The sequence below is a fragment of the Sus scrofa genome, chromosome 1 (genome assembly GCF_054392235.1).
Source record: "Sus scrofa isolate SSC_HxYL_T2T_F1_AM1 chromosome 1, Sscrofa_HxYL_maternal_Yorkshire_Landrace_v2.0, whole genome shotgun sequence".
Lineage (NCBI taxonomy): Eukaryota > Metazoa > Chordata > Mammalia > Artiodactyla > Suidae > Sus > Sus scrofa.
The window spans coordinates 248,187,440-248,201,780 of NC_139383.1; the positions used below are offsets into that span (position 1 = coordinate 248,187,440).

A 14,341-nucleotide genomic window follows, 5' to 3' on the forward strand; every position below is an offset into this window, starting at 1 on the left:
GTTGGATTCGGTTGGCTAAGATTTTGTTGAGAAGTTTTGCATCTATATTCATCAATGATATTGGGCGATAGTTTTCTTTTTTGGTGGTATCTCTGCCTGGTTTTGGAATGAGGGTGATGGTGGCCTCATAGAATGTCTTTGGGAGTATTCCTTCTTCTTCAACCTTTTGAAAGAGTTTAAGGAGGATGGGCACCAATTCCTCTTTATATGTTTGATAGAATTCACCTGTGAAGCCATCTGGTCCTGGGCTTTTATTTGTAGGGAGTGATTTTATGACCTCTTCAATTTCATTTCTAGTGATTGGTCTGTTCAGTTGGTCTGTTTCTGCTTGATTCAGTTTTGGCAGGCTGTAAGATTCTAGAAAATTGTCCATTTCTTCCAGATTGTCAAACTTATTGCCATATAGTTGTTCATAGTATTCTCTTATGGTTTTTTGTATTTCTGCTGTATCCGTTGTGATTTCTCCTTTTTCATTTATAATTTTGGTGATTTGGGTTCTTTCTCTCCTCTTTTTAGTGAGTCTGGCCAGGGGTTTATCAATTTTGTTCACCTTTTCAAAGAACCAGCTCTTGGTTTTATTAATTTTCTCTATTGTTTTTTGAGTCTCTATTTTATTGATTTCTTCTTTGATCTTTACAATTTCCTTCCTTCTGCTGACTTCAGGACTTCTTTGTTCTTCTTTTTCTAATTCATTTAGGTGGAGGGTTAAGTTGTCAATTTGGGATCTTTCTTCTTTTTTGAGAAAGGCCTGGATTGCTATAAATTTCCCTCTGAGCACTGCTTTCGCAGCATCCCATAGATTTTGAGAGGTTGTGTCTTCATTATCATTTGTTTCAAGATAGTTTTTAATTTCCTTCTTGATTTCCTCATTGACCCATTGGTTTTTTAGTAGCATGTTGTTTAGTCTCCATGGAGTAGGTTTTTTCTCTTTCCTTTTCCCATGGTTGATTTCTAATTTCATGGCATTGTGGTCAGAGAAGATACTTGAGATAATTTCTATGCTCCTAAATTTATTGAGATTCACTTTATGTCCCAATATGTGGTCGATTCTTGAGAATGTTCCATGAGCATTTGAGAAGAATGTGTATTCTGATTTTTTTGGATGTAGTGTCCTGAAGATATCAATTAAGTCTAACTTTTCTATTGTTTTCTTTAGGATCTCTGTTGCTTTATTGGTTTTCTTTCTAGAGGATCTGTCCATTGATGTGAGGGGGGTATTAAGGTCTCCTACTATGATTGTATTCTCATCAATATCTCCCTTTATGTCTGTTAATATTTGTTGTATGTATCTGGGTGCTCCTATGTTTGGGGCATATATGTTGATGATAGTAACATCCTCTCCTTGGATGGATCCCTTAATCATTAAATAGTGTCCTTCTTTGTCTTTCTTTATGTCTTTTGTTTTAAAGTCTATTTTGTCTGATATGAGCGTTGCAACTCCTGCTTTTCTGTCATGTCTATTGGCATGAAATACTTTTCCCCAGCCTTTCACTTTCAATCTATATGTATCTTTTGTCCTAAGGTGAGTTTCTTGTAGGCAGCATATTGAAGGTTTTTGCCGTTTTATCCACTCAGCCATTCTGTGTCTTTTGATTGGGGCATTCAGTCCATTGACATTTAAGGTGATAATTGATAGATGATTATTTATTGCCATTTGATCCTCGTGTTCCAGTTGATTCTATGGTTCTCCATTCTTCTTTTTTTTTTTTTTTTTTTTTTTTTTTTTTGGTTGGATGGTCTCCTGTTATTATCTGCTTGAGTGTATTTTTTTTTTTTCATTTTTTGCAAATGCAATATTTGGTTTTGGCTTGTGGTTGCCCTGTTTTTTAAGTATGCTAACCCCTTCCCATAATTGTGTGTTTTAGCCTGATGGTCCTGTAAGTTCAAACACTTCATTATTATATTAAAATTAAGAAGAGAGACATACATACAAACAAAAAGGATTATTTACCTCCTAACATCCCTTGCCCACATTTTATGGTTTTGATGACTCTTTTATTTTTTTCTTTTTAATTTTATTTTGTTTGAAGCATGTTCATGATTAAATCTGTATGCTGGCTTATTTGAGTAACTGCTCTCTGATTGCATCTTCCTCAGTCCTAGTTCTTCCTCCTCTTCTTCTTCTTCTTTTTTTTTTTTTTTTCTTTTCTTTTTTCTTCCCTTTCCTTCCTTTCTTTTTGGTTTAGAGAAGCCCTTTCAATATTTCCTTTAACCTGGGTTTTGTGTTGCTGTATTCTTTAAGTTTTTGTTTGTTGGGAAAAATTTTTATTTCCCCTTCTATTTTAAATGATATTCTTGCTGGATAAAGTATTCTAGGTTGCATATTTTTTCCTTTGAGCACTTTAAATATCTCTTGCCATTCCCTCCTGGCCTGTAGTGTTTCTGTAGAGAAATCAGCTGATATTCTTATGGGGGTTCCCTTGTAGGTAACATTCTGTTTTTCTCTTGCTGCCTTTAGGATCCTCTCTTTATCACTAACTTTTGCCATTTTTATTATGATGTGTCTTGGTGTGGGTCTGTTTGGGTTCAGTTTGTTTGGGGCCCTCTGTGCTTCTTGTATCTTGAATCCAGTATCCTTTAGATTTGGGAAGTTTCCAGCGATAATTTCTTCAAATATATTTTCCATTCCCTTATCTTTTTCTACTCCTTCTGGAATTCCTATTATGCGTAGATTGGCCCGTTTTATATTATCCCATAGGTCTCTTATATTGCTTTCCAGTTTTTTGATTCGGTTTTCTGTCTGTTGACCAGATTGAGTGATTTCCATTATTCTATCTTCCATATCACTGATTCGTTCTTCTGCATTATTCATTCTGGTTTTTACTGCCCCTAGTTCAGTTTGCATCTCTGCAAATGAATGTTCTAGTTTTTCTTGGCTCCTCCTTATATTTTCTAGCTCCTTTCTGAGGGTATCTGCATTGCTGTTCATATCTTCTCTTAATTCCTTCAGTATTTTCACTATTTCTCTTTTGAACTCCAGGTCTGTCAGACTGCAGAGATCAGTTTCATTGTTGACTGTTTTAGGTGAGTTCTCCTGTTGGTTTGACTGGGGGTGGTTTCTCAGCTTCTTCATCTTGCTTGTTGTCTTCTTTCTCCTGAGGGAGTTGTACTCTCCTTTATCGGGTAGTGTTTGCCTTGTCACTGCCCTGGAATATTTCCTGAGGGCTGTCGTTGTTGGTCAATCTTTTTTGAGGCAGTGTGGCTTTTCTGGAGTGTTGATGGGACTAACAGTGTTTCTTTGAAGCAAAGGAGGACTTCCTGAGGGCAGACAGGACTGGGAGGTCCACCCCACAATGGTAGCAGATTTCACTTGGTTCTCAGCACCCCCTGGGGTCTTGGGCGGGTAGCAGGGCCCTTGGAGACTCAAGACGTTCCTCCCCAGGGCAGCCCGACTCAGAAAGACCGTCTGAGATCTTTTCCCGATTCGGCCAGGCTTGTTGCAGCTTTTCTGGGCTGCAGGGGGTCCTGCCTGGAGCTGGCAGTCCTATGCAGCTGGTCCACTAGGTCTCAGCACCCCTTGGGGTCTTGGGCGGGTAGCAGGGCCTTTGGAGACTCAAGAGGCTCCTCCCCAGGACAGCCCGACTCAGAAAGACCGTCTGAGATCTTTTCCCAAGTCGGCCAGGCTTGTTGCAGCTTTTCTGGGCTGCAGGGGGTCCTGCCTGGAGCTGGCAGTCCTATGCAGCTGGTCCACTAGGTCTCAGCACCCCTTGGGGTCTTGGGCGGGTAGCAGGGCCCTTGGAGACTCAAGAGGCTCCTCCCCAGGACAGCCCGACTCAGAAGGACCGTCTGAGATCTTTTCCCGATTCGGCCAGGCTTGTTGCAGCTTTTCTGGGCTGCAGGGGGTCCTGCCTGGAGCTGGCAGTCCTATGCAGCTGGTCCACTAGGTCTCAGCACCCCTTGGGGTCTTGGGTGGGTAGCAGGGCCCTTGGAGACTCAAGAGGCTCCTCCCCAGGACAGCCCGACTCAGAAAGACCGTCTGAGATCTTTTCCCGATTCGGCCAGGCTTGTTGCAGCTTTTCTGGGCTGCAGGGGGTCCTGCCTGGAGCTGGCAGTCCTATGCAGCTGGTCCACTAGGTCTTAGCACCCCCTGGGGTCTTGGGCGTGTAGCAAGGCCCTTGGAGACTCAAGAGGCTCCTCCCCGGGGGAGCCCGTCTCAGAAAAACCGTCGGAGAATTAGTTCGATCTATTCACGGCCTGGCTAGGCTTGTTCTAGCTTTTCTGGGCTGCAGGCCTTTTCTAGGGGGCTGGTGGTGTTTGGTGCTGCTCTGTGGAAGTGTAGCCCCTCCAAAGGGCAAGCAGGCCTGTGCAGGGAGAGCCCCTGCGGTGGTAGGCTTCAGGCAATTGTTGAGGCCAGCCCTCCTGGATGGCAGGCAGCCCCAGGTTCGGCGAGAGCGTAGGGGGTGGCGGGGGTAGGGGGAGGGGATGCACTGGGAAGCACAGTTTTCAGCTAGCTAGTGGGCCTGTAAGCTTGCTGTGGCATGGGGGGTATTCTATGGGGACCCACCCCTTCTTCTCTCCCCTCCCCAGCACGGGCGCAGACCAGGCTCTTCTCCCAGGTTCCCTCTGAGGCGGCTTTCCACTCCCCGCCCCTAGAGTATTGCTCCCTTCCTCTGCGACAGCTTTGTTTTCTAGTCTCCCAGGCAGTCTCTGCCCCGTCAAATGGTTTAGAGACCTCCCAAGCAGTTTCCGCTCTTCCCCGCCCCCCTAGCCCGGGGACTAATCTCTGGAGCCGAGGTCTCGGTGCCCAGCCCCCCCCCAGGCGTCCCCCGGCCCTTTCTTGGGGACTAACCTTCGGAGGCGAGGTCTCGGTGCCCAGCCCCAACCCAGGCGTCCCCCGGCCCCCTCTCGGGGACCAACCTTCAGAGCTGAGGTCACGGTGCCCAGCCCCACCCAGGCGTCCCCCGGCCCTTTCCCGGGGACTAACCTCTGGAGCCGAGGATTCGGTGCCCAGCCCCCACCCAGGCGTCTCAATTTTTGGTGACTGTGCCCGTAGTTCAGATGGTCCGTTGGGTTCTTGATCGTTTTTCCGTACTCCGACTTACTGCTACACTCTTCTCTGCATCTGGAGATTCCTCCGGTTCGTTTGATCTTTCCCCCGGTAGGAGACTTTCCAGGGTGCGGGATCCCTTTCTCCTCCGCAGTTCCCTTTCGGGAGCGCCCGTCCCGCTCGGATTCACCTTCTCTCACTCTCCTCTTTTCTCCCGTTCTGCCCAATAATGTCACGAACTTCTTGCCGTTATTGGAGTTTAGGTTCCTCTGCCAGCGATTGGTTGTTGTTCTGTGCGAGTCATTTCTTCTGTAGATGTGCTTTTTTTGTTGTGTTTGTGGGAGAGGGCGAGCGTGTCCCCCTACTCCTCCGCCATCTTGTCCTCTGTATATCTTCTTTAGAGAAATGTCTGTTCAGGTCTTCCTCCCACTTTTCAATTGAGTTGTTGTTTTTTGGCTGTTGAGTTGTATAAGTTGTACGTGTATTTTGGAGATAAAACCTTGTTCGTTGCATGGTTTGAGACTCTATTGGTTGTCTTTTTGTTTTGTGTTTTTTTAATGCTTTCCTTTGCTGTGCCAAAGCTTGTAAGTTAGATTAGTCCCACTGGTTTATTTTCATTTTTTTGTCTGTTGCTTTGGGAGACTGACCTAAGAAAACATTTGTAGGGTTGGTGTCAGAGAATGTTTTGCCTGTGTTCTCTTCTAGGAGTTTTATGGTATCTTGTCTTATGTTAAAGTCTTTAAGCTTTTTGAGTGCATGGTGTGAAGAAGTAAACTTGTTAATCAAAGAGATGCCTATTCAAAGAGTGATATATAGAAAGTAACTAGTGAAACGAACAACTTGCAATAAATATAATAATAGTATACCTATGAAACAAGGGTATATTTCTGATGTCCTTGTTGAGGTTGCTTTTGTGTTAAATAGTGCCATAGTGTAGACTGCTTAGTCCTGCCAGCAGAATTTGAGGCCAGGATTACAGGCTCAGTTTGGCGAAGAGAAAACCTGTGTTTTGTTCACAGCCAACCATCTGAGGCCGGCAGTCCTGTGTAAGAGGCCCGGACTCAGAAAGCCTGGCATTTCCTGCTTTACCACTGGTTATTGCAGGCTAGTTAGCCCCTTCCACTCTCTGGAGTACTAATTTTGCTGATATTAGTATCATTAAAATGAAAAAGGTTTAGTTGTCAAAAGCTCTGGCAGTGCTGAGTTGAGCAGTTTGCTGAAGTTTAGACCATCTCCAGATCTTAATATGTTCCTGTACAATGTGGTCCTTTGGGAGCAGAACATCACAGATAGCAGCTGCTCTTATTTTATATGTTACAGAAACCACACCTTATATGAAACATCTTTTGGAACTAGTGTTATTATATAAAAGAAACTTTGAGATATTTCAATTTACTTAATTTTTAACATGAGAAGGTGGGGACTAACTTGTTTTTGGTTATCTTTTTTTTTTTTTTTTTTTTTTTTTTTTCCATTTCTTGGGCCACTCCCATGGCATATGGAGGTTCCCAGGCTAGGGGTCCAATCGGAGCTGTAGCTGCTGGCCTGCACCAGAGCCACAGCAATGCAGGATCCAAGCTGTGTCTGCAACCTACAGCACAGCTCATGGCAACGCCGCATCCTTAACCCACTGAGCAAGGCCAGGGATTGAACCTGCAACCTCATGGTTCGTAATTGGATTCGTTAACCACTGAGCCACAATGGGAACTCCTTGGTTACCTTTTATTTGGGTATAATTTCAAACTTAGAGAATAGCTGCAAATATGGAATGAAGAAGTTCTGATATATTTAGCCAAATTCACAATTGTTTAAATTTTTCTCTATTAGCATTATCATTCTCTATATTTATATATATATATATATATGTACATTATGTTTTGAACCAATTGAGAGTAAGTTGGAGACATCATACCCGTTTATCATTAAATACTATGTATGTATTTCCTAAAAGCAAGAGCTCTCGGAGTTCCCATTGTGGCGCAGTGGAAATGAATCCGACTAGGAACCATGAGGTTGTGGGTTCGATCCCTGGCCTTGTTCAATGGGTTAAGGATCCGGCATTGCCATGAACTGGCGTTGCTGTGGCTCTGGTGTAGGCCGGTGGCTACAGCTCCAATTAGACCCCTAGCCTGGGACCTTCCATATGCCGCGAGAGCGGCCCTAGAAAAGGCGAAAGGACAAAAAAAAAAAAAAAAAAAGCTCTCTCTTTTGTAACCATTCTTTAGTTGTCGAAAATCAGAGACTTTAACATTGATATGATTTATTTAATATCCACGATTCATATTCACATGGTATTAGTTGTACTAATAATAGCTATATTTTCTTATTTTTTTGTCTTTTGTCTTTTTAGAGCTGCACCTTCGGCATATGGAGGTTCGAAGTCTAGGGATTGGATTGGAGCTATGGCTACCGGCCTACGCCACAGCAATGCCAGACCCGAGCCACATCTACAAGCTACACCGCAACTAACGGCAACATTGGATCCTTAACTCACTGAGCAAGGCCAGAAATCAACCCCACAGCCTCATGGATACTAGTCAGGCTCGTTAACCACTGAGCCATGACAGGAACTCCTATATTTTCTCTCCAGTCCATGATTCCATTCAGGATCATGCATTGCATTGTTGTGTTTCTTTGTAGTTCTTTAATCTGAAAAAGTTCCTTAATTTATCCTGGTGACCTTGAAATTTTTGAGGAAGCCAGTTATTTTGTAAAATGTCCCTCAATTTGAATTTGTCTGATGCTTCTTGTGATTAGTTTCAGGTTATGCCTTTTTTGGCAGAAATACCATAGAGATGATATCGTGGCCGTCTCAATGCATCATGGGAACTTTTACTAAGTATTTATCATAGTCCTAGAATCATGCTAGATCCTTTTTTTATCTTTCCAATTGTGGTAAAAATACATACAACATGCAATTTACCATCTTAACCATTTAAAAGTGTACAGTTCCTATCTGAACCTTTTTTTTTTTTTTTTGTCTTTTTAGGGCCGCACCGTGGCATATGGAGGTTCCCAGGCTAGGGACTGAATTGGAGCTGTAGCCACTGGCCTACACCACAGCCATAGCAATGCCAGACCCAAGCCGCATCTTCGACCTACACCACAGCTCATGGCAACGCCGGATCCTTAACCGACTGAGCCAGGCCAGGGATCAAACCTGCATCCTTATGGAAGCTAGTCAGATTCATTTTCACTGAGCCACGATGGGGAGCTCCTGAATCGCTTTAAAATAGGCAGTTCAGTAGCGTTACATGCATTCATGTTGGTGTACAACCAACCTCCAGAGCTCTTTTTTTAAATTTTTTTTCCCTCCAGAGCTCTTTTAATCTTGCAAAATTGCAACTTTATACCCTTTAAACAGAAACTCTCCATTTCCCTCTCCCTGAGCTCCTGGCAACCATCCTTTCTATTTAGAGTTTGACTACTCCAGGTACCTTATGTAGTAGAATCAGACAATATTGTGTGTGTGTGTGACTGCCTTATTCCACTTAGTGCAATATCATCAAAGTTCATCCATATTGTAACATGTATCAGAATGTCCTTCCTTTTTAAGCCTGAATAACATACCATTGCATATAGGTACCACTGGAATTGCTTCCACCTTTTGGTTATTGTGAATAATGCTGATTGGAACAAATATCTCTTTGAGACCTTTCTTTTTATTCTTTTGGATATATACCCAAATGTGGAATTGTTAGATCATATGGTAATTCTATTTTTAATTTTTTGAGGAACTGCCATACTGTTTTCCATAGCGGCAGCAACATTTTACATTGCCACAACAGTGCACAAGGTCTCCACATGCTAAATCCTTTTTTATAATTTTCATTTAAGTCCCACAGAAATCCTTTGGAGTGAATACTATTACTCTATTTCATAAGATAAAGAAGAAGAGGGAGTGCCCGTCATGGCGCAGTGCAAACGAATCCGACTAGGAACCATGATGTTGCGGGTTCGATCCCTGGCCTCGCTCAGTGGGTTAAGGATCTGGCGTTGCCGTGAGCTGTGGTGTAGGCCAGCAGCTACAGCTCCGATTAGACCCCTAACCTGGGAACCTCCACATACCGTGGCTTTGGCCCTAAAAGAAAGATAAAAAAGACGGAAAAAAAAAAAAAAAAAGAAGAGGAAACCAAGCCTCAGAAATTAAGTGCCCTTGCGTGGTCACAGCTGGTAACTATGGGTCAAGATTTGAACCGAGGCTTTACCGCACACCTGTACTCTTTCCACAATTTCATCCTGTCTTCTAAGAGAGGTGATCATATGCCTGATACTCATAAGTTTCCTGGAGGTCTCCTGCTGGTTTGAATGCATCACGTTTTCCTATCGGATCTTGTTTCCTTGTACATTTTAGTTCAACTTCCCATCTTTCTAGGACAATTTCTTAAGGATAGTGTACCAAGGAATTTTCTGGGACACTTGTTAAAATATGCAGAGCTCAGGACCATATGTTTAGAGATTTTGGTTTTGTTTTCTCCTTTTTTTAAAAATGGCCGCATCCATGGCATGTGGAAGTTCCTGGGCCAGAGACTGAATCTGAGCAGCAGCTGTGGCAACGCTGGATCCTTTAGTCCACAGCACTGGGCCAGGGGTTGGACCTACAGCAGTTGTATTCTTAACCCTAGCCACAGCAGTTGTATTCTTAACCCACTATGCCACAGTGGGAACTCCTGGTTTTGTTTTCTGGAATGGGGCTTTAGGAATCTTCATTCTAAAATAAGTACTTTAGGAGTTCCCGTGGTGGATCAGTGGTTAATGAATCCGACTAGGAACCATGAGGTTGCGGGTTCGATCCCTGGCCTCGCTCAGTGGGTTAAGGATCCAGTGTTGCCATGAGCTGTGGTGTAGGTTGAGGACGTGGCTCGGATCTGGTGTTGCTGTGGCTCTGGTGTAGGCCAGCGGCTACAGCTCTGATTAGACCCCTAGCCTGGGAACCTCCATATGCCACAGGAGTGGCCCAAGAAATGGCAAAAAGACAAAAAAAAAAAAAAAAAAAAAAAAAAAAAAGTACTTTAGATTATTTTGTTGTTCATGGTCCAGAACATGCTTTAAGGAATGTTCCATGGTAAACATCTCTAATTCCTTTTGTAATTTCTCAGAGGAAGTGGTTTCAACCCCCACCCCAATCCCAGTTATTTTTTTCTTATTTGTTAGTTGGTAACTTATAGATTTACTTGCATTTGTTTTGGTTTGTGATTTTAGTTGATTGATTTATGCTCCTACCATTTCAAAACCGTGAAGTGAAGATGCTTTGATGCATTAACTAAGGGGTACTTTTTTGGCTTTTTTTCTCCGCTAGGCTTTGGTAGATTTCTATGGGGATGTTATTATTCTTCATCTTCTCCCTTAACCTCAGACATAGTCTCTCTCTTGACCTCTTCTTATGGCGTTTGATGAGGCCATGTTAGCTCACTCTTCCTGTGTAGCCTCTTTACTTCGACCGTAACACCCTGGGCAGGAGTGTCATGCCATCAAGACTCAATTTACGGATGAAATATTTGACATCTTTCAGGTGTAAATGGATAATTTCTAACCTTTTTCAACTTGAAAGAAAAATCAGATGTTTGCTTGAAAGTTAATTATTCACAAAGTGCTTCCCAATTGAGTCCTAATAATTGGATGCTATGTGGTAGGCAGGACTATGTATGAGATTGTGTTATTTAGTGTAGTTATTACCTAGATGTGTGATGCTGCTGAAGTTATTTTAACTCGGTTTCTCTCCTCTGCACCACCCCCACCTTTTTTTTTTTTTTAGATTAAAGATGCTGCCCTTTTTACCTTTTAAAATTTTCCTAAGGCTCGAATGAGGTGGGCACTGTGACTTCTCAGCCAATGGTGGTATTATTATTGACTAAGGCCAAATACTGCTTGAATAAGTAGTAAGCGCTCAGCACTCCTGGGACACGTGGATACCTTACTTAAAGGTTAAGCTCCTTTGTGGGATTTTGAGATTTGTATGACTATTTGTTCTGGCAGGCTAATTTCTAGCCTCAATCCTTGGAAAGTCAATTGTTGAACCTTATTAAAGTTTCTCTACATAGAGAGGACTTTATGGTGTTGCTTAGTCACATTTGCAGATTATCAGTAGTAAATTTTAAGGCTTGTTTTGACATCTTCATGCGTGTTTACATAATCCTGTGTAGTAAGTCCTCAGTGGCACTATAGTTTTGTCTTTCAGAATCAGAGACTTGGCCTCATCTTCTTCCTTGTCATGCCCAGCCCAGACCAGCCAACTGGAAATTATTTTTTATTAAGCGTTAGAGTCCAGCATTAGAGGAGAGAGCACTGAACTGGAAGTCAAGAGATCTTCCTGGGTGGTCTGCCCTTGATTGGGTGACTTTGGAGAAACCTTCCTTTCTGGGTTTCAGATTTTTGAATGAGTGGGTTGAATTGGATGATCTCTGAGCTTTTCCAGCTCTGCGAAGATTCTGTGATGCATTACATACTGCCATTTTGACGTGCATTCTAAATTGTTTTTGAACTATTATTTTTTTCTTCCTTAGGCAGATGTTTGGAGCATGGGCATACTCTTATATGTACTTATGTGTGGCTTTCTACCATTTGATGATGATAACGTCATGGCTTTGTACAAGAAGATTATGGTGAGTATTACAAGCCATAGAATTTCATGGTAAAAGTTTTCTATACAGCAAACTGTATGCTTTTATTTATTTATTTTTAATTTTTTTAATTGTTATTTCCTCAATACAATTTTTTTGGTACTGTACAGCATGGTGACCCAGTTACACCAAGAATGTATACATTCTTTTTTCTCACATTATCATGCACCGTCATAAGTGACTAGACTTAGTTCCCAGTGCTACACAGCAGGATCTCATTGCTAATCCATTCCAAAGGCAAGAGTTTGCATCAATTAATGTATGCTTTTATTTATAAAAGTACCAAAATAGGCAGAAGTAATATACGCTGTTAGCAGTCATAATAGTGTTTACTCTTTGGAGCGGCATAGTGACTGAAAGAGGGACATGGTGGAGCTTCTGTTTTTTTTTTTGTTTTTTTTGACTTTTTTGTTTTTAGGGCCACACCTGCTGGCATATGGAGGTTCCCAGGCTAGGGGTCAAATTGGAGCTACAGCTGCTGGCCTACTCCACAGCCACAGCTATGCAGGATCTGAGCCGCGTCTGTGACCTACACCACAGCTTATGGCAACACTGAATCCTTAACCCACTGAGCGAGGGCAGGGATCAAACCCGCAACCTCATAGTTCCTAGTCGTATTCATTTCTACTATGCCATGATGGGAACTCTCTCTGTTTGGTTTTTGACCTTGGTGCTGGTTATGCTTCTTTATTCAGTTTTTGAAAACTTACCAAGGTATACCCTATGATAGGTGTCCTTTTCTATATATATATATTGTACTTCTTCAACAAAAACTTAACAACACATAAATAAATGGGAAACTAAACATGTAAGCTGATTTTCCTGGTAAGAGTTTTTGTCTCCTGAAGTGATGTCTTAGTAAGTTGCTGTGTTGAATCAAATTTTTCTTTTGACTTAAGTTAAAATAAGAAATCCTGTTTCTTTTTCATGGTAAAATTTGAAGACTACCGTAAGCTTGTTAAAAATTAAGAGCACTGTAAGCTTGTTAAAATCATGTACATGAGAAACGAAGTAGATGTGTGGTCTTGGGGCTGGAGGGGAGGGGGTCAAGTGGCGGTGGGGAGTGAGTGCTGATGGGTACTTGGAGCAGTTTCTTTTTGGGCTGATGAAAACATAATGGAATTAGATAGTGGTGATGATTGCATAACTTTGTGAATATACTAAAAATCACTAAGTTATACTTTAAAAGGATGAACTTTATATTATATGACCTATAGTCAATTAAAAAAAAAACCCAAAATCATATGTAGCAAGGAAAATAGTAAAATTATTTTTAAAGGGTTAATATGCTAGGCAAGCTAACAAAAGAAGACATATAAAGAGGAAGAGCCCTGTATTGTGACCATAGCAAACCAGGGTCAGACCAGCAGAGCACCTTCTTTGAATGCAGCTTGCATTCCTGAAGGTTTTCTTTGTATGAGATACTGAAAGGCATGAACAGAGATCCTTGAAACTTGATCATTGTCCCCCAGGGCCAGATAGTTTTTTGGAGACAGATACAAGGCTATCTAAGAAGGGGAAAGGGTGAGGGATGCCATATTGTAACAGGTATATAAAGGACATTAATACAGGTGTGGGTGTGGGACTTGGGAGAATAGCTTAGAGGAAGTGAGGTTTGAGCTTTATTTTTTTTTAAATTATTTATTAATTTATTTTGCTTTTTAGGGCCTCACCCACAGCATATGGAGTTCCCAGGCTAGGGGTTGAACCAGAGCTACAGCTACCGGCCTACACCACAGCCACAGCAACGCCAGATCCGAGCCATGTCTGTGACCTACACCCCAGCTCACAGCAACGCCAGATCCTTAACCCACTGAGTGAGGCCAGGGATTGAACCCGCAACCTTATGGTTCCTAGTCAGATTGGTTTCTGCTACGCCACAATGGGACCTTCCTGAGCTGGGCTTTAAAAGGTTAGAAGTGCTTCAGAAAGGGATGTGGAAGAGTCATATCCGGTAGAGTAGACAGTATCAGCAGAGGCATAAGATGGGAGAAGCATGGGGAGAAATGGTCAGGAGTTTTATGTGGCTGGACCATTAGGACTCTAATACCCATTAGGTGGGGAGGCTACCTAAACCAGCTCTCAGTTCTGTGAAGTAGCAGCACATAGAGTTGAAAGTGGTAGAACCAGTTGACTCATCGCCTACCCAATAGAACAACCACGTCTAAGGGGGAATTCCCTCTTCAATTATTTTATGTATTTGACTTAATGGTTTTTCCTATATCCTACTCTAGAAAAACTTTTATTTTTAAAAATTTTTTTTGTCTTTTTGCCTTTTCTAGCGCCGCTCCCGTGGCATATGGAGGTTCCCACGCTAGGGGTCCAATCGGAGCTACAGCTGCCTGCCTATGCCAGAGCCACAGCAATACGGGATCCGAGCCGCATCTGCGACCTACACCACAGCTCACTGCAATGCTGGATCCTTAACCCACTGAGTAAGGCCAGGGATCGGACCCGCAACCTCATGGTTCCTAGTTGGATTCTTTAACCGCTGCGCCACGACGGGAACTCCCCTAGAAAAACTTTTAAAATCAATGCCACGACTACAAAAGTAATTTTGGGAAGTGATGGAAGGTACTAATTCCAATTCCTTGAAGGCTAAGTGGCTCTGATTTCTGCAGGATCAAAGAGAAGTCACATTAGGAATAGCTGTTGCCACTGTTTTGGATAACTGGTGAGCACGTTGCTTGTCCTTGGGGACGGGAGATAGATGGGGCAGTGGGTCGGAGGCCCG

At 42.6% G+C, this 14,341-nt stretch overlaps 1 protein-coding gene across 8 annotated transcripts in view; it reads left to right on the forward strand.

Annotated features, from left to right (window-relative positions):
• MELK (maternal embryonic leucine zipper kinase) overlaps positions 1–14,341 on the forward strand; it is a 114,378-nt gene that overhangs the window by 27,890 nt on the left and 72,147 nt on the right. For all 8 annotated transcript variants that reach the window (XR_014823982.1, XM_021066072.2, XM_084989811.1 and 5 more), the window contains one exon: positions 11,491–11,589. Coding sequence is in view for 7 of the 8 variants with exons in the window: in XM_021066072.2 (XP_020921731.1) it covers positions 11,491–11,589 (99 nt within the window). In the remaining variant the exon portion in view is untranslated. The remainder of the gene's footprint in view (positions 1–11,490; positions 11,590–14,341) is intronic.